The sequence below is a fragment of the Mchenga conophoros genome, linkage group LG4 (genome assembly GCF_057382185.1).
Source record: "Mchenga conophoros isolate Kocher_MC1m ecotype Shallow Benthic linkage group LG4, M_conophoros_male_GT1.1, whole genome shotgun sequence".
Classification (NCBI taxonomy): domain Eukaryota; kingdom Metazoa; phylum Chordata; class Actinopteri; order Cichliformes; family Cichlidae; genus Mchenga; species Mchenga conophoros.
Genome location: NC_140529.1, coordinates 1,090,369 through 1,110,325, shown reverse-complemented (window position 1 = coordinate 1,110,325; position 19,957 = coordinate 1,090,369). Strand labels below are relative to the sequence as shown.

The 19,957-nt window shown below is 41.5% G+C and overlaps 1 protein-coding gene across 1 annotated transcript; it reads left to right on the top strand.

The window, feature by feature from the left end:
- Window positions 1–17,333: 17,333 nt before the first annotated feature.
- LOC146575217 (uncharacterized) lies at window positions 17,334–19,417 on the top strand. The gene is made up of 2 exons (XM_085272533.1): window positions 17,334–18,211; window positions 18,976–19,417. Exons 1-2 carry the CDS (start codon window positions 17,390–17,392, stop codon window positions 19,309–19,311), a joined length of 1,158 nt encoding a protein of 385 aa, XP_085128659.1. The 5' UTR covers window positions 17,334–17,389; the 3' UTR covers window positions 19,312–19,417.
- The last annotated feature ends 540 nt before the right edge of the window (window positions 19,418–19,957 follow it).

Here is a 19,957-nt window from a genome sequence, read left to right as displayed (position 1 = left end):
CCACAATGTTCAGCAAACATCTATCAGGTCATTGGACTGTATTTTTTTAAAGCTTAAGTATGCGCACATGGGATATATTAAAAACTGACAAGCCGTTTGAACACATGATGTGAAATCACTTAATCAACCTGCTGGATTTGCCAAAAGTTAAAATATTTATACTACTTTGGCACATTGCTCTTAACTTATTAAGGTGGCTATTAGTGAGGGTCATGATAATCAATTCAATTGAGCAGAAGTGACGTTCTTACTTCGATTCGTCCAAATTCATGTGAGTTCCAGTCTGTTCAGCCTGTTTCTGTGTAGCACCAAGCAGTAGACCTAAACCTGGATGAGGACCCTGCATATGTGGTGAGGTTTAAAGAGAAGTTTAAGGAAGACCTTGCTTCCCGCCAGGAACATACCAACTATGCATGGCTCCAGATCGCAACTGCACTGGACCCACGTTTTAAAGACCTACGCAGTGTGCCCAAGACTGACAGAGAAGCAGTGTGGACCACACTGGCAGGCATGCTGCATGAAGACTCTCCTAGAAGATCACACACTGCAGAAGAAGGTCCAGCCAAGAAGACTGCAACCCCCCCACTGTGCTTTGCCCTGATATCTGCAGTGTGAGGTTGGATCGCTCATTCTCATCCTCACACTGATGCCACTTATTTCGGTCTTTGTTTGACATAAAAGGGCATATTTGTCACTTTATTGCAACTATATTTGCACTCTTGAGCTCCTTCATTCACTGACTGATTATAAAGTTATTACTTGCGTTATGTATTCATCCTTTTGAACATAATTAATGAAGCCACATGTAATCACTAAAATTTGTATTTTGGGTACAATAAGAGAGTTTCAGATGTAATGCTGTTTTGTTTAAATTTCACCAACTTGCTGATGCCCACGGTTGTGAGTGCAGCTTCTTACTGTACATGGGTGGATGGTTGTAAATCACATCACAGATGCCAAAAACCTCTCAAACCAAGCCCTCTTGCCGGTGATGCTGTGCGCAACCTCGTGACAACCACATGACTGATACTAACTCCTGAGCTGACTGTATGCTAACATGCGCCACAAATAAGGGTCATATTTGGATTTAAAACAATCACCGAGAAGCTTCCACTGAATGCTACTTTCCCCTGCATGACACTGAAATCATTAACACATACTAACCCTCCATACCCTGTAGGAAACTCACTTCCTTGGAATAACATTTCAACAGGGAAAGAGTTGAGAGCAAATGTCCTTCTCTTGAACCTTCTGTCAGTCAGACAAGTGTAGCTTGGGCTTTTCTTTGCACAGGACAGGATTAACAATGGCGACATAAACGAGCTAAGGAAGCATAGAAACTGCAGAAAGGGCGTATGGCTCCTGTGTCAGTGAATCCAAACTACCTCTATGTTTGAACAAATCCAGTTACACAGCTCAAGAAAATATTACTCTAACGGAAGAAAAAGGCAGTATGTGTCTCAGTAGTACTAAAAAGCTATTATATCAAAACGTAAAGGGAAAACAGTTTGATGAGCTGTATAGTGAACTGAAACTGAAACAAAACGAAGCCTATCATTAGGAATACTGACTTTTTACAACTTCAGTTCTTTTTTCACTCAGTAGGTGGCAGCAAACTACAAACAATGGTTGCATTTTACACTCATCCGTTTTCATTAGAGGCAGAACCCAGAAGCACATCCAGGTTTAGGTCTACTGCTTGGTGCTACACAGAAACAGGCTGAACAGACTGGAACTCACATGAATTTGGACGAATCGAAGTAAGAACGTCACTTCTGCTCAATTGAATTGATTATCATGACCCTCACTAATAGCCACCTTAATAAGTTAAGAGCAATGTGCCAAAGTAGTATAAATATTTTAACTTTTGGCAAATCCAGCAGGTTGATTAAGTGATTTCACATCATGTGTTCAAACGGCTTGTCAGTTTTTAATATATCCCATGTGCGCATACTTAAGCTTTAAAAAAATACAGTCCAATGACCTGATAGATGTTTGCTGAACATTGTGGTTTACATCAGCACTTAAATTAAATCATAAAGAACCTGTTTTGTGTGGGCTGTTCGATACCATGAAGCAAGACCTCTGAACATCTCACTTTTTACACACAAACACACACATCCAAGCAAACAGTGTTTTATGTGCTGTGAGATTTATAATATTATTTTATGCCATGTTAGACCCCTAATTAAAGATTGTGAATTATTATGTAGTTTTAGTTTGCATTATTCTCCTGAATTAGGAGAGGGTGATAACTATTGCATTTGTTAAACTGATTTGCATTACACTGCTGATTTATTGTGAATGGATGATATTGTTTCATGATGCATTATACTGCTGAGTTATAAGAAATACTGTTTGCAGAAAAGTCATCGCCTTATTTGTCTGATTAGAAGAGAACGGAACATGCTGGAGTTTTCTGCCCCATCTCAGCAGGAGCAGATAAACAGGGAGCCAAGGTCGTAGCTTAGGCGCCGTGTGAGAGAAAGCATGTGAATGTTTAGGCTTTTATGATAAGGTGGGGGCACCAGAGGCTATAAGAGTTTGATCAATGCTCCACCATTTTGAGATCTGAGGCTGTCTGCATACAGTGTCCATCTCCCACGCGTGTGATCATTAAAATCATCGTTTGACTTAACCCGGCCGGACCAGTGTTGTTATTGTGGTTTTTCCTCTTGTCTCCATCCCCAATTTTTGAACTCGTAACAGTGCTGTCGTCTAAAATATTATAAATTTGCCTAAAATAGAAGTGTTTAAAACTTCTATACAGATCCTGTGCAGCTGCAAAGCAAAAATAAAAAACTCCCTCCAGGCAGAAGCGGCCATTTTCGTATGTGGGGAAGACCCCCACAAAAACAGAGGGGACAGGCTGGCACCAGAACACCACGGATGTGCCCCGAGATGAGTGTGAAAATGTGATTATCAACAAGCCCACCTGGGCTTCAGGTAGGCCACACGCTTGTCCAGAGTTCACTTTGTCTTCAAGCTTTTTAATTTAAAACATAAACTGAGGCCTACCCCAAGCTGAAAGAAGGCAGATTATGTCCTCAGATAAAGCAAGCAATGAGGGCGAAGCAGAGAAAGTACCTGCACAATACATTCACATAAATCTAAATGGAATTTCTTTGAGGACACAAACATCTGGGGAGTAAACAGCTGTTTCAATACCTAATCACAGATGATGAGGACGAAGTCGAAGTCCTGCAAGGACTGCTGGAAACAGCAAAAGAAAAGGTGGTACGTCAGGAATTTCACAACAGCCAAGTTGTTGAATTATTATTGAAACGCCACAAAGAGGAAAAAAATAAGATGCAGCAATTTTACGAGGAAAATACTAAAAAAACTCGAAGACAAAGCTAATGCTGCAGACAGAAAGTTAGAAAAGCTCATAGAAATGTATGATTCCAAAATAGAAAAGCTTGAGAGAACAGTAAAAAATAGTAGAGGTGTGGCCGTCAATGCGGTTAAAGAACGCGAGGAACAACATCAATCCTCGCAGTGTTGGATTGACGGTGTTTTGTCGCGTAATACAAAGTTACAGGACCAAAATGAATTGATGGATAAAACCGTGAAAGAATTAACAGATGAGAAAGATCAAATGGGCAAAGTAATAGACAACCAAAAGGGTCAATGAGGTTCTCAGGTGGAAGAAAAGAGATTTGCTGACTTCGACGTCTTCCTCATGTTTTTCTTTAAGTTCAGCCAGAGTTTTCTCCGTCTCTGCGCGGAACTTTATGAGAGCTTCGTGGTCATCTTTTATTGAGTTTAATTCGCTTCCAGCACAACACCCAGCCTACGTCAGACCACGCTGAGTGAACGCAGGCCACTCAGCGTGGTCTTAGCATTAAATAACACTAACAAGTGTGTAAAAATCCGCTATCTGTCCGTATGTTTGCACACATTTTGGTCATATTTCGAGTTGTGATTAATCATGATTAATTAATTTTTAGGCTGTGATTAATCTGATTAAAAATTTTAATCATTTGACAGCCCTAATTATATTATATTATATTATATTATATTATATTATATTATATTATATTATAGTGCAAACAGTGCAGGCTTCAGCTCTGGGGAACAAGCTGTTCCTCAGTTTGGGTGGATTCCGTCACTCACAGCGTTGTTAGCCCTCTTGTGCGCGCAGACTGCAACCCCCCCACTGTGCTTTGCCCTGATATCTGCAGTGTGAGGTTGGATCGCTCATTCTCATCCTCACACTGATGCCACTTATTTCGGTCTTTGTTTGACATAAAAGGGCATATTTGTCACTTTATTGCAACTATATTTGCACTCTTGAGCTCCTTCATTCACTGACTGATCATAAAGTTATTACTTGCGTTATGTATTCATCCGTTTGAACATAATTAATGAAGCCACATGTAATCACTAAAATTTGTATTTTGGGTACAATAAGAGAGTTTCAGATGGAATGCTGTTTTGTTTTGTTTAAATTTCACCAACTTGCTGATGCCCACGGTTGTGAGTGCGGCTTCTTGCTGTACATGGGTGGATGGTTGTAAATCACATCACAGATGCCAAAAACCTCTCAAACCAAGCCCCCTTGCCGGTGATGCTGTGCGCAACCTCGTGACGGAGTCAAGCATATTCAAAACACCCCCTCACCTCCCGTGTCAAACTCAAATGTCAGCCTATTTCATGTGTCACTTTTGGAGCAGTTGCCATCCCGACGAGCCATGGAGAAGTTCGTGTTTGTGTTATTTTACTTATTTGGTGTTCTGGTGTGTTTGGGCACCGGTCAGCACCATCGTGTTGAGCACGTGTTGGACCGTGGACACACCGGATTCAGTGGGAGAATAACGGTCAGGTGTACAGTTTACTGAGCACTGGGACTCAGTATCGTTTACCAGCACAGACACGGAGACGCGCTCAGCTTCTATTGAGAGCAAACAACCAAGTGAACCCTCCGGCTGCGTCCAGTAGACGAGACACACCGTCTGGGCCGGGAGCTTTCCGAGCATTCAGACTCTTAAACTGCTTCCTCGCATCTGCTTCATGAATATGAAGGGTTGTGGTGGGAGGAGGTGGTGTGAAATCCTCTTTTGTGTGGGGTGAGGAGGGGGGTGTTGTAAAAGTCCCCAAGAGCAATGATGAGAGAGTCCGGGAATGTCCGCTCCATGTGCAGTATCTGCTCCGCGAGTGCGCACTGAGCTGCCTGCGCATCCGCATCTGGCGGGATGTAAACAGCGGCCAAGATGAATGAAGCAAACTCCCGCGGAGAATAAAACGGTTTGCAGTGAATAAAAAGGTATTCCAGAGAGGAAGAGCAGTGCTGAGCAATCACTGTTACATCTGTGCACCAGCCACTATTAATGTAGAAGCAGACACGTCCACCTGTGGTCTTACCAGAGAGAGAGGCCTGCCGGTCCGCGCGCAGCAGATGAAAGCCCTCCAGCTTGAGCGCGCTGTCCGGGATGTCCTCACAGAGCCACGACTCCGTAAAACACAAGACACAGGAGGAGGCAACGTCTCTGTTCATGCTTCTCATCAGGGCCAGCTCGTCCATCTCATTCCTGAGTGAGCGTACGTTGGAAAGGAAGATCCCAGGAAGAGCAGTTCGCAGTCCGCGTCTCCTCAGACGCACGAGTGCGCCGGCTCGCTTTCCTCGCTTTCGGCGTCTCACTTTCCTGATCAGAGTCTGCAGTAAATCTGCCGCAGATGCGACAAATATTGGAAGTAAATCCACAGGTGTTGTAGTCCTGTAGTTAAGAAGCTCTTCTCTAGTGTAAGAATATCCAGAGGAGTGCCCAGACACAGAAGTTATGCACAAAAACAAAACAGAAGTAACGCACTGAAGCACCGGGGCATCCATACGCGGCGGCGCCATCTTGGAACAAGGGACTTGTCTTTGAAAGGTAGAGTGTTAATTACTAAAGCTGAAGGGATATCCCGATGAACATATGCTGCTCTCTCCTTACATCTGGATAAGAAAAGTAGTAAAGATATTGACCGTATGCTCTTTAATTTTATATGGAAAAACCGTACGCACTATATTAGAAAAACTGTTGTGATGAATAAGTACGAATCAGGTGGGCTTAACGTCTTAGACTTTTCTACTTTAAATAACACTTTCAAAATTAATTGGGCCAAACATTTTCTTAAAACCCTACCTCTATCTGGAACTTTATACCATACCACATTTTCTCTCGTTTTGGTGGCTTTACTTTTATTTGAAATTGTAATTACAATGTTGAGAAAGTCCCTGTAAAGCTTTCATCCTTCCATAAGCAGGTCCTCTTAGCGTGGACCCTCATTTATAAACACAACTTCTCACCTCACAAATACCTTATCTGGAACAACAGAGATATTTTATAGAAAAATAAATCACTTTTCCTGGAAACTTGGCTCCAAAATGGGATCCTATTGGTGGCTCAGCTGGTTAGTAAAGAGGGACAACTACTTACTTACAACGACTTTATTGCACTATATAATTTTCCAATCAGTGTTCCAGATATCAAGCGGAAGACAGTCTGGATGGTCCCCCATAAATATTTGATTGTAAATAAGGTGAAAGAAGTCTCTTTTAAAATTCGACATACATGTTATCCAGCCAGTCACTACATGGTCAAATTCAAAAGGGACATAAATACTAATTGTACTTTCTGTGGGGATCATCCAGAAACGGTGACACATCTTTTTTGGTACTGTTCTTTTACACAGAGATTCTGGAAGGAATTTAGCAGCTTTGTTATTGTCCATATTTTAAGGGAGTTTTCTTTACGATGGGAAAATGTTTTATTCTGTTTCTTTAAGTTCCCCAAGAAGTATGAGAAATGTTTTTTATGATAAATTTCTTAATACTTTTAGCTAAATTTTTTATCCATAAATGTAAGTTTACTAACAAAACACCATATTTCTGTCATTATTTTAAGGATGTGCACATGCACATACAATCAATATCAGACTGCACCAACAAAAAGGCTCTCACAACAATATATGTATGTGAATTTTTGCGTGTATTCTTATAATTGTTACCTTTTTCTTTCACCCTTGGCTTTTTGTGTTCATGTTCTGTTGTATACTTCATCTGTTCGTATGTTGTATACTCATTGTTTGTTTGCATTTGGCCAGCGCAGTGACAAAGCCACTGTCTGCGAGACTCACTGTGATGCATCTCTGTAGAATGTGCGCGGTACACGGCATGTGATTGAATGGCATGATGCGAGCCGCGGCGATCATATTGCGCGCACTGTCCGTGCCTACTGTTGTCACCTTCTCCTCAATTCTCCACCTGCGAGCAACAGTCTGGAACTGCTCTGCACAAGCCTCCGCAAAGTGCCGCTCTTCCGTTTTCATTATAGTCAGCGCAAAGGATGTCAGACCCCAGGCTTCAGTGATTAAATGCGCAGTAACTCCCAGGTAATTGTCATTACTCAATGATGTCCAGTGGTCTCCTGTCAGAGCCACGCATTCTGTGTGAACTAAAGCCTCTTCTTTTTTCTTTTTCTCCGTTTCATACAGTTCGTGGATTCGAATTGTTATTGTGCTTCTCGCTGGGGGCTTGTAGGACGCGTCCTGAGATGCAACCTTTAAAACATCCGCAAAGCCCTTGTCCTCCACAATGCTTAGCGGTCTGCAGTCCTTTGCTATCCATTTGGCTATATTGTCGGTCAGTTTGTCCAAAGAAGACTTACCGAGTGGCCTGCGTTCACTAAGAGTGGTCTGACGCAGGCCGGGTGAAGCTGCTGCCCCGACAAACGCGTGTTTGGCATTAAGGTGGTATTTTAAGGTCGAATTTGAACGGTGAAATTGAAACTCTTTACTACAGTGAGTGCAAATTACAACGCGTTTGTTTATTGTCCCATCTATGTTCTTCTTGTATTTAAATTCCCCATCCAGAAGGCCATCCGCTTCCTGCTTCTCCATTTTCAGTGGCGCGGTAAACAAATCAAGTGGAATTATGGGAGCGACTTATCTGCGTGTTGCGCTAAATAGTTAAATATTCTAACGTAATTAATTCCAAAATTTAATTATCGCAATTAACGCGTTAATTTCGACAGCTATAAATATAATATAATATAATATAATATAATATAATATAATATAATATAATATAATATAATATATCATGTTGCTATTTAATGTTTTTTGTTCGTGTTGCAGCTGCTCTGTGAGCCAAGCTTTCGTTGTCTAAATTCAATGGCAATATATCTCTGCACCACACGATGGCGATAGATTCTCACAGACAGTCTGTGCTCTGCTTCCGCCACCAGTCATCTTTAAATCTTTTTTTTAATTCAATGAAACCTTTATTTAACTGTCCATCTCGCGGCATTACTTAAAAAAAATCATATTTAAATACAAAGAAGATTAAATACATGAACGACAGTAAATTGATAAAATAAGAGCAAATAAATATATTTACAAATGATAGCAACATCAATGGAATAAAAGCATGAACAGCAGCAGAAGGAGAAAGAGGCCTGTATCTACATTATTACTCTGGCAGCTCTCAGTCTCCATACAGACAGGACACGTTGCAGCGTAATTGCAGACAGGTGCGTGGGCCTGAGCTCCGCCCAGGCAGAATGACGAGTGGAAGAAAGCAGCAACACAATAAACATATGTAGCCTTGCGGAGCCGGCCGGGCAGACACCGAGACAGAGTGCAAAGATTTTATACGTGACAACACACACAAAAAAACACACACAACAAAAATCAGAATGTGTTTGTGATTTGGATTTTTATTTAAAGGTGAAACCTTTTTTCTTTTCTTGTTTTGCCAGATTAGACATTTTGATTCATTTCATTTAGTTTTTTTGTTTTACTTTGATGCTATAATAGATGTTTTTAAAATGTAGTCATATTTAATACTATATTGCATCATGGCAAAAAAACAGTCTCCTCAAGCTGCTTTATACTGTAAGGTGAAAACACTACAGAAAAAGCCAGAAAACCCCAACAATCCAAAGATCCCCTTTGAGCAAGCACTGGGCGACAGTGGGGAGGAAAAACTCCCTTTAGGAAGAAACCTCCAGCAGAACCAGGCTCAAGAAGGGGCGGCCATCTGCTGCGACCGGTTGGGGGTGATGGAAAGAGAATAGAGGGAGACAAGATGAAGTATACTTCTAATGGCCTATTCCAATTGGTGGTAATACATCATAAGAATTGAGGAAAGGTGGTGTTGATGGAGACTCTGGGGAAGGCCTTCGTCTGCCAGGGTGTTTTGGAGCCACTTGAATAAATTTAGTTTGCACTGGAGGTGGACGAGGTTTAATCTGTGGAAAGATCTGAGACGGAGTCTCCCCATAACATCTCCCCATCACGCCTCTATGGACCAACGGTGCGAGCTTTTGTCCTTTCTGTTTTTCTAATTTAAGCTGGAGTTGAACGTCTTTCACTCTAGATTTTAGATGACCTATCTCTTTTTCTTCATTGCCAGCTTTTCTGATCATCTGGTTCACTGGTCCAATGAGCTCCTGTTTTTGTTTGAATAAAGCGTATTCGGAAGACTTTACCATATCATTGTACTGCTTTTTAAATGATTCCAGCTCCCGTGTTTTATCTAGTAAAGCTGCATCTAGATCCTTGCATCTGATACGTAGACAGTTCAGCTGTTTTTCAAGAAACTCCTTCGTTGTTCCAACAAAGGGGATGCCTTCCACACCGTCTACGTATTTCTTTTTCAAGTTGTGGAATATATCCCTAAATTCCACCTTTTCTTTTTCTCTGAAGTGACCTGCATGTGGAAATGCCTTTTCAAAGGACAAAACGCACTGGTACAATTCCTCTTGGAAGTGGCGCTTTTTCTTTTCCAGGCAATTCGTTTTTTGTGTGAATATTTCTGTTTGCTTTTTTGTGGCGCGCAGTTGCTCTTCCAGTGAGATCTTTTCAGCCAGTGCCTGATTGTGTGCCGTTTTTACTTTATACCTGTCCACTGCTGTCTTTCTGTGGTTTTCCTGCTCTGTGCTTAGGGCCTTTTTTAGGTCTTCATTTTTCTTTTTCAAAGAATCAACTTCATCTTCGACCATAGCCTTCATTTTCTTTTCAAAGGCCAGAGCCCTAATATTTCTCTGACATTTCCGTTTGATCTCCATATTCTGGGCCTTTTGGTTGTCTATTACTTTGCCCATTTGATCTTTCTCGTCTGTTAATTCTTTCACGGTTTTATCCATCAATTCATTTTCGTCCTGTAACTTTGTATTACGTGTCAGAAGACCCTCAATCCAACACTGCGAGGATTGATGTTGTTCCTCGCGTTCTTTAACCGCATTGACGGCCACACCTCTACTATTTTTTACTGTTCTCTCAAGCTTTTCTATTTTGGAATCATACATTTCCATGACCTCTTCTAACTTTCTGTCTGCAGCATTGGCTTTGTCTTCGAGTTTTTTTTAGTATTTTCCTCGTAAAATTGCTGCATCTTATTTTTTTCCTCTTTGTGGCGTTTCAATAATAATTCAACAACTTGGCTGTTGTGAAATTCCTGACGTACCACCTTTTCTTTTGCTGTTTCCAGCAGTCCTTGCAGGACTTCGACTTCGTCCTCATCATCTGTGATTAGGTATTGAAACAGCTGTTTACTCCCCAGATGTTTGTGTCCTCAAAGAAATTCCATTTAGATTTATGTGAATGTATTGTGCAGGTACTTTCTCTGCTTCGCCCTCATTGCTTGCTTTATCTGAGGACATAATCTGCCTTCTTTCAGCTTGGGGTAGGCCTCAGTTTATGTTTTAAATTAAAAAGCTTGAAGACAAAGTGAACTCTGGACAGGCATGTGGCCTACCTGAAGCCCAGGTGGGCTTGTTGATAATCACATTTTCACACTCATCTCGGGGCACATCCGTGGTGTTCTGGTGCCAGCCTGTCCCCTCTGTTTTTGTGGGGGTCTTCCCCACATACGAAAATGGCCGCTTCTGCCTGGAGGGAGTTTTTTATTTTTGCTTTGCAGCTGCACAGGATCTGTATAGAAGTTTTAAACACTTCTATTTTAGGCAAATTTATAATATTTTAGACGACAGCACTGTTACGAGTTCAAAAATTGGGGATGGAGACAAGAGGAAAAACCACAATAACAACACTGGTCCGGCCGGGTTAAGTCAAACGATGATTTTAATGATCACACGCGTGGGAGATGGACACTGTATGCAGACAGCCTCAGATCTCAAAATGGTGGAGCATTGATAAAACTCTTATAGCCTCTGGTGCCCCCACCTTATCATAAAAGCCTAAACATTCACATGCTTTCTCTCACACGGCGCCTAAGCTACGACCTTGGCTCCCTGTTTATCTGCTCCTGCTGAGATGGGGCAGAAAACTCCAGCATGTTCCGTTCTCTTCTAATCAGACAAATAAGGCGATGACTTTTCTGCAAACAGTATTTCTTATAACTCAGCAGTATAATGCATCATGAAACAATATCATCCATTCACAATAAATCAGCAGTGTAATGCAAATCAGTTTAACAAATGCAATAGTTATCACCCTCTCCTAATTCAGGAGAATAATGCAAACTAAAACTACATAATAATTCACAATCTTTAATTAGGGGTCTAACATGGCATAAAATAATATTATAAATCTCACAGCACATAAAACACTGTTTGCTTGGATGTGTGTGTTTGTGTGTAAAAAGTGAGATGTTCAGAGGTCTTGCTTCATGGTATCGAACAGCCCACACAAAACAGGTTCTGTATGATTTAATTTAAGTGCTGATGTAAACCACAATGTTCAGCAAACATCTATCAGGTCATTGGACTGTATTTTTTTAAAGCTTAAGTATGCGCACATGGGATATATTAAAAACTGACAAGCCGTTTGAACACATGATGTGAAATCACTTAATCAACCTGCTGGATTTTCCAAAAGTTAAAATATTTATACTACTTTGGCACATTGCTCTTAACTTATTAAGGTGGCTATTAGTGAGGGTCATGATAATCAATTCAATTGAGCAGAAGTGACATTCTTACTTCGATTCGTCCAAATTCATGTGAGTTCCAGTCTGTTCAGCCTGTTTCTGTGTAGCACCAAGCAGTAGACCTAAACCTGGATGTGCTTCTGGGTTCTGCCTCTAATGAAAACGGATGAGTGTAAAATGCAACCATTGTTTGTAGTTTGCTGCCACCTACTGAGTGAAAAAAGAACTGAAGTTGTAAAAAGTCACTATTCCTAATGATAGGCTTCGTTTTGTTTCAGTTTCAGTTCACTATACAGCTCATCAAACTGTTTTCCCTTTACGTTTTGATATACATTGTGAAGTTTGGGTTGTCATGTCTACGTCTCATTATGTTTCCTGTTTTATTGTGAAGAGGTCTGGTGTTTCTGTGTTCATCGTGTTCAGTTTTACTCTTCCCCTGTGGCGTTGTTATGTTCATGTTGATCTACTGTGCCTTTCTGTTCCATGTTTCAGATCCCTATGTTCTGTCTCCCCCAGTCTGTTAAGTCCACATGTCTTGAGTTCCGTCAGTGTGTTTCCTGTTTTATTTTCACAGTCTGTTCTATGTTAATGTTTCTAGTTTTGCTTCCCTTGCCTCGTCCTGCTTAATTACTCTCAGCTGTGCTCTCCTCCTGTGGCTCATTCCCCCTCGTTATCCCTCAGTGTATTTAAGCCCCATGTTTCTCTTTGTCAGTGTTGCGTCCTCCATCATAGCTGTGTGATTTTTCCCTGTGGCTCCTTGTGCTTTAGTTTTTCCCAGTTTAGGTTATTTTGTATTGTTTTTCGTGTCCCACTCCACGCCAGCAATAAAGCTGTGTTTTTTGAGTTTAACTTTTGACTCTGTGAGTTTGCGTTTGGGTCCTTCTCCTGCCTGCCACACAGCCGAACTGTGACACTAAGTAAAGAGAAGGAAGAACACAGAAAGACAGCAGTGGACAGGCATAAAGTAAAAACGGCACACAATCAGGCACTGGCTGAAAAGATCTCACTGGAAGAGCAACTGCGCGCCACAAAAAAGCAAACAGAAATATTCACACAAAAAACGAATTGCCTGGAAAAGAAAAAGCGCCACTTCCAAGAGGAATTGTACCAGTGCGTTTTGTCCTTTGAAAAGGCATTTCCACATGCAGGTCACTTCAGACAAAAAGAAAAGGTGGAATTTAGGGATATATTCCACAACTTGAAAAAGAAATACGTAGACGGTGTCATGGTCCTGAGTCTGAGGACTCAGTGTTTTGTGTTTCCTTATGCTTTTGTTCATTCCGAGTGTGTATTCTGTTGTTATTTTGCCATTTGTTAGGTTTCTGTTCTTTGCCTGCCTGCTCCCACTTCTCTGTGTTCCCTCTGTCTGTCCATGGTGTTTTTGTGTCTGCTCATGAGTCTGCCTGTCAAGTTCAGTGTCCTGTCTGGTTCTCTGTCTGTTAATTTCCTGTTTTATTCTGAAGGTTCATGTCTGATGTGAGTGTGTTCAGTTTACATTTCCCCTGTCCCGTCAGCTCTGATTTCTCCCAGCTGTGTTGCCCTCCTGTCTCTTATCCCCTGATTACTGGTGTGTGTATTTAAGCCCTGTGTGTTCTCCTGCCTGTTGCCGGTTCGTCTGTATTACTCCATGTAAGTCCGCGCTTTTCTGCATTCATCTGTGTCTCTCTGCGTCTCTGTATCCTCCGTCAGTCTGCGTCTCTCTGCCTTTCTCCCCGTGTCCTGTGGATTTCTAGTTGCTCTTTAGTTTTCCCAGTTTAGGTTTCCGTTAGTTTGTCTCATTATTCGTTTTCTGTTCCTGCCACTGACACCTTGTAAATAAACTCCACTAATCTTTTCATACACTGCTTGCTCTTGGGTCCTTTTTCCAACTCCACACGGCTCGCCTCGGCAGCCGTGACAGACGGTGTGGAAGGCATCCCCTTTGTTGGAACGACCGAGTTTCTTGAAAAACAGCTGAACTGTCTACGTACCAGATGCAAGGATCTAGATGCAGCTTTACTAGATAAAACACGGGAGCTGGAATCATTTAAAAAGCAGTACAATGATATGGTAAAGTCTTCCGAATACGCTTTATTCAAACAAAAACAGGAGCTCATTGGACCAGTGAACCAGATGATCAGAAAGGCTGGCAATGAAGAAAAAGAGATGGGTCATCTAAAATCTAGAGTGAAAGACGTTCAACTCCAGCTTAAATTAGAAAAACAGAAAGGACAAAAGCTCGCACCGTTGGTCCATAGAGGCGTGATGGGGAGATGTTATGGGGAGACTCCGACTCCGTCTCAGATCTTTCCACAGATTAAACCTCGTCCACCTCCAGTGCAAACTAAATTTATTCAAGTGGCTCCAAAACACCCTGGCAGACGAAGGCCTTCCCCAGAGTCTCCATCAACACCACCTTTCCTCAATTCTTATGATGTATTACCACCAATTGGAATAGGCCATTAGAAGTATACTTCATCTTGTCTCCCTCTATTCTCTTTCCATCACCCCCAACCGGTCGCAGCAGATGGCCGCCCCTTCTTGAGCCTGGTTCTGCCGGAGGTTTCTTCCTAAAGGGAGTTTTTCCTCCCCACTGTCGCCCAGTGCTTGCTCAAAGGGGATCTTTGGATTGTTGGGGTTTTCTGGCTTTTTCTGTAGTGTTTTCACCTTACAGTATAAAGCAGCTTGAGGAGACTGTTGTTTTGCCATGATGCAATATAGTATTAAATATTACTAAATTTTAAAAACATCTATTATAGCATCAAAGTAAAACAAAAAAACTAAAGTATACTTCAATGAAATTAATCAAAATGTCTAATCTGGCAAAAAAAAGAAAAGAAAAAAGGTTTCACCTTTAAATAAAAATCCAAATCACAAAAATTCTGATTTTTGTTGTGTGTGGGGGTTTTTGTGTGTGTTGTCAAGTATAAAAGTTTTGCACTCTGTCACGGTCTCGATGTCTGCCCGGCCGGCTCCGCAAGGTTACATATGTTTATTGTGTTGCTGCTTTCTTCCACTCGTCATTCTGCCTGGGCGGAGCTCAGGCCCACGCACCTGTCTGCAATTACGCTGCAACGTGTCCTGTCTGTATGGAGCCTGAGAGCTGCCAGAGTAATAATGTAGATACAGGCCTCTTTCTCCTTCTGCTGGTGTTCATGGTTTTATTCCATTGATGTTGCTATCATTTGTAAATATATTTATTTGGTGTTATTTTATCAATTTTCTACTACTGTCGTTCATGTATTTATTTATTTTTTTTGTATTTAAATATGATTTTTTTAAAGTAATGCTGCGAGTTAAATAAAGGTTTCATTGAATAAAAAAAAGATTTAAAGATGACTGGTGGCGGAAGCAGAGCACAGACTGTGAGAATCTATCGCCATCGTGTGGTGCAGAGATATATTTCCATTGAATTTAGACTACGAAAGCTTGGCTCACAGAGCAGCTGCAACACGAACAAAAAACATTAAATAGCAACATATTATATTATATTATATTATATTATAGTGCAAACAGTGCAGGCTTCAGCTCTGGGGAAGAAGCTGTTCCTCAGTTTGGGTGGATTCTGTCACTCACAGCGTTGTTAGCCCTCTTGTGCGCGCAGACTGCAACCCCCCCCCTCCCCTGCCCCCCCACTGTGCGTTGCCCTGATATCTGCAGTGTGAGGTTGGATCGCTCATTTTCATCCTCACACTGATGCCACTTATTTCGGTCTTTGTTTGACATAAAAGGGCATATTTGTCACTTTATTGCAACTATATTTGCACTCTTGAGCTCCTTCATTCACTGACTGATTATAAAGTTATTACTTGCGTTATGTATTCATCCTTTTGAACATAATTAATGAAGCCACATGTAATCACTAAAATTTGTATTTTGGGTACAATAAGAGAGTTTCAGATGGAATGCTGTTTTGTTTAAATTTCACCAACTTGCTGATGCCCACGGTTGTGAGTGCAGCTTCTTACTGTACATGGGTGGATGGTTGTAAATCACATCACAGATGCCAAAAACCTCTCAAACCAAGCCCTCTTGCCGGTGATGCTGTGCGCAACCTCGTGACAACCACATGACTGATACTAACTCCTGAGCTGACTGTATGCTAACATGCGCCACAAATAAGGGTCATATTTGGATTTAAAACAATCACCGAGAAGCTTCCACTGAATGCTACTTTCCCCTGCATGACACTGAAATCATTAACACATACTAACCCTCCATACCCTGTAGGAAACTCACTTGCTTGGAATAACATTTCAACAGGGAAAGAGTTGAGAGCAAATGTCCTTCTCTTGAACCTTCTGTCAGTCAGACAAGTGTAGCTTGGGCTTTTCTTTGCACAGGACAGGATTAACAATGGCGACATAAACGAGCTAAGGAAGCATAGAAACTGCAGAAAGGGCGTATGGCTCCTGTGTCAGTGAATCCAAACTACCTCTATGTTTGAACAAATCCAGTTACACAGCTCAAGAAAATATTACTCTAACGGAAGAAAAAGGCAGTATGTGTCTCAGTAGTACTAAAAAGCTATTATATCAAAACGTAAAGGGAAAACAGTTTGATGAGCTGTATAGTGAACTGAAACTGAAACAAAACGAAGCCTATCATTAGGAATACTGACTTTTTACAACTTCAGTTCTTTTTTCACTCAGTAGGTGGCAGCAAACTACAAACAATGGTTGCATTTTACACTCATCCGTTTTCATTAGAGGCAGAACCCAGAAGCACATCCAGGTTTAGGTCTACTGCTTGGTGCTACACAGAAACAGGCTGAACAGACTGGAACTCACATGAATTTGGACGAATCGAAGTAAGAACGTCACTTCTGCTCAATTGAATTGATTATCATGACCCTCACTAATAGCCACCTTAATAAGTTAAGAGCAATGTGCCAAAGTAGTATAAATATTTTAACTTTTGGCAAATCCAGCAGGTTGATTAAGTGATTTCACATCATGTGTTCAAACGGCTTGTCAGTTTTTAATATATCCCATGTGCGCATACTTAAGCTTTAAAAAAATACAGTCCAATGACCTGATAGATGTTTGCTGAACATTGTGGTTTACATCAGCACTTAAATTAAATCATAAAGAACCTGTTTTGTGTGGGCTGTTCGATACCATGAAGCAAGACCTCTGAACATCTCACTTTTTACACACAAACACACGCACGCAAGCAAACAGTGTTTTATGTTCTGTCGTCTAAAATATTATAAATTTGCCCAAAATAGAAGTGTTTAAAACTTCTATACAGATCCTGTGCAGCTGCAAAGCAAAAATAAAAAACTCCCTCCAGGCAGAAGCGGCCATTTTCGTATGTGGGGAAAACCCCCACAAAAACAGAGGGGACAGGCTGGCACCAGAACACCATGGATGTGCCCCGAGATGAGTGTGAAAATGTGATTATCAACAAGCCCACCTGGGCTTCAGGTAGGCCGCACGCTTGTCCAGAGTTCACTTTGTCTTCAAGCGTTTTAATTTAAAACATCAACTGAGGCCTACCCCAAGCTAAAAGAAGCTAAACCTATACACCATGGACAGAGACAGTCTGATTGAGTTTTATTTTAGGCTGGGAATGAGCTACAAACGCATTTTGAAAAGCCTGGCAATGCAAGGAACCATCATTACGGAGAGACATTTAAACCGGATATTGAGAGCCAAGTCGCTTTACAGACGTAAGTACGACCTGGACGCCGGGATAGATTTTATTGTGAACCAACTGCAAGGGCCTGGGAAGGATCACGGTTATCGGTGGATGTTTACAAAGTGCAAACAACACGGCACTGCGATCAGGAAAGAAGACGTCAGGATCCTCATCTCTTTACTGGACCCATTAGGTTCCCAGGTTCGCCAGACCACACGTCTCAGAAGGAGGCAATATTTTGCTCAGGGGCCTAACTTTGTGTGGCACATAGACTCTTATGACAAACTAAAGCCATATGGGATATGTATTAATGGATGCATCGACGGTTTCTCACGCAACATCATTTGGCTGCGGGCCGCACACACTAACAGTGACCCAAAGGTTATCGGAGGTTACTTTGTGGAAGCAGTGGAGAGTCGTGGGGGTTTCCCCAGGCTCGTACGAACTGACATGGGCACTGAGAACGTGTTGGTCAGAGACCTCCAGCGTTATTTACAGAGAAATGACGGGGATGATAGAGCAGGAGACAGAAGCTATGTCACAGGAGCAAGTACGGCAAACCAGAGAATTGAGAGCTGGTGGGCAGTGATGAGAAAAGAAGGAGTCGAGTCATGGATCAAGCTTCTAGGAGAACTGAAGGACGAAGGATTCTTCTTTGGGGATTTCATTGACAAAGCTCTGTCACAGTTCTGCTTCATGTCAATCATTCAGGTAAATGACCCATATTATGATAACCAGTGGTGGTAATTAATTACATTAAATTACGCTGTTTTAGCAGTAAGGGTAACAAAATAATCGTTTACATACCGTAGTTAAAACGACATTACCTTTACCGAACGGTAAATGCAATGTATTCCTAACGTTGTTGAAGTAGGTCAACTGCACTCTGTATGTGCGTAATGGAGGCTGAAGCATCGACCCAGCCAAAGTTTTTAAATCAGGGAACACTTTGCCAATTGAACTGATCAGAAGTCAGCACGACTTAAATGTTGTTTTTTTCTGATCGGAGGACATTATCCTTGTCTGCGCTCATTCTGCATCAGCAGTTATGCTGCAGCTACCGATCTGTCACTGCCAGTCTGTCAAAAGCAGTCAGAGGCTTCACGCATCAGTAACTCTTCAGCGCTCTATCATTGGTACATTCAGGACTCAGATGATATTGGATCCCCTCATGGGATTGAAAAATATTGATTTTGTCACCTGTATTATGCGCATAAAGTTGAAAAGCTTTGCGCATCCGGACCAAGATTAGTATTAGTATTAGTATAAAGCCCAGATCCCACAACTCAGTGGTTTGCCTGGTGTGGTTCTTTCTTTTCTTTTTTTGCAATCACTCCCTCTTCCTTTGGTTTTCATTAAACTGCATCCAAACATTGCTGCTTTTCAATTCATTTAAGGATGCACCACACTTATTGTCGACCATTTTAAAAATGCCTTGTATTACAGCTCTGACCTAATTCTTGTTTCTTCATCAGGAGGTATTGAATGACATCCGGAGTGTTTGGAATGCTCACCGTATAAGGCCCTCAAAGAATAACAACGTGCCCTGTGGGATACCTGATGTCATGTACATGGCCCCTCACCTTTGGGGTGCAGAAGACTGTCTCGTTCCACTGACAGAAGATTTGACCTTGTGTAAAAATAGCTGCACTTTTGTTAGTTCAGTCCCATGTGATGTGCAAGTGTTTGATTTGTGCACAATAATAATGGAGGAATCAAGCTTGGAATTCCCATCTACCATGTCCCAGGCCCTTGATTTATATTTTCATCTCAGGGATACAGTTCGTTCACAGTTATTTGAGGCTACTTAAATGGACACAAACATACAAATGTAGTACATTTTGTACTTCAGTACGTATTCCTACAGCTTAATGTACTTATTATTAAGTAATTATTTTTCTCCAGTGTGTACTTATCTTGTCTTTGTATCAAAATTATCAGAAAAGACTGTATAACATAATTTTCATTTTATCCATGTCAGTAAATTAACTCATCATGAAGTGTTGCTTGCTCTTGGTAGTGTTAAAATCTCCCAATTCTTTGAATCTTTGGTCTGAAGGAAGGACAATACTCGGTGTATAAATGCTCAATCAACAATCTTTTATTTCCATACAATCCAACACTTTATGAGCATAAGCCATCATGATGGGGAGACATGCATGAAGAGGGTCACAGCAAATCTCAAAATGGTGACGGGCTACTCCGCTTCTTATAGCCTCTAGTGGCCCCCACCTAGTCGTAAAAGCCTAAACATTCACATTCTTTCTCTGTTACGGCGCCTAAGTTATGACCTCGGCTCCCTGTCTTTCTGCTCTCTGTAAAGGTGGGGGTATGGAATGTGGTCTGTCTCTTCTATTATCGGCACAAGGTCCTCTGCACACAACATTCTCTTCATGATTCAGCAGTATGAAATGTCAAGAAACAGTGTAACACATTCACAGCAGATCAAGGGTACAG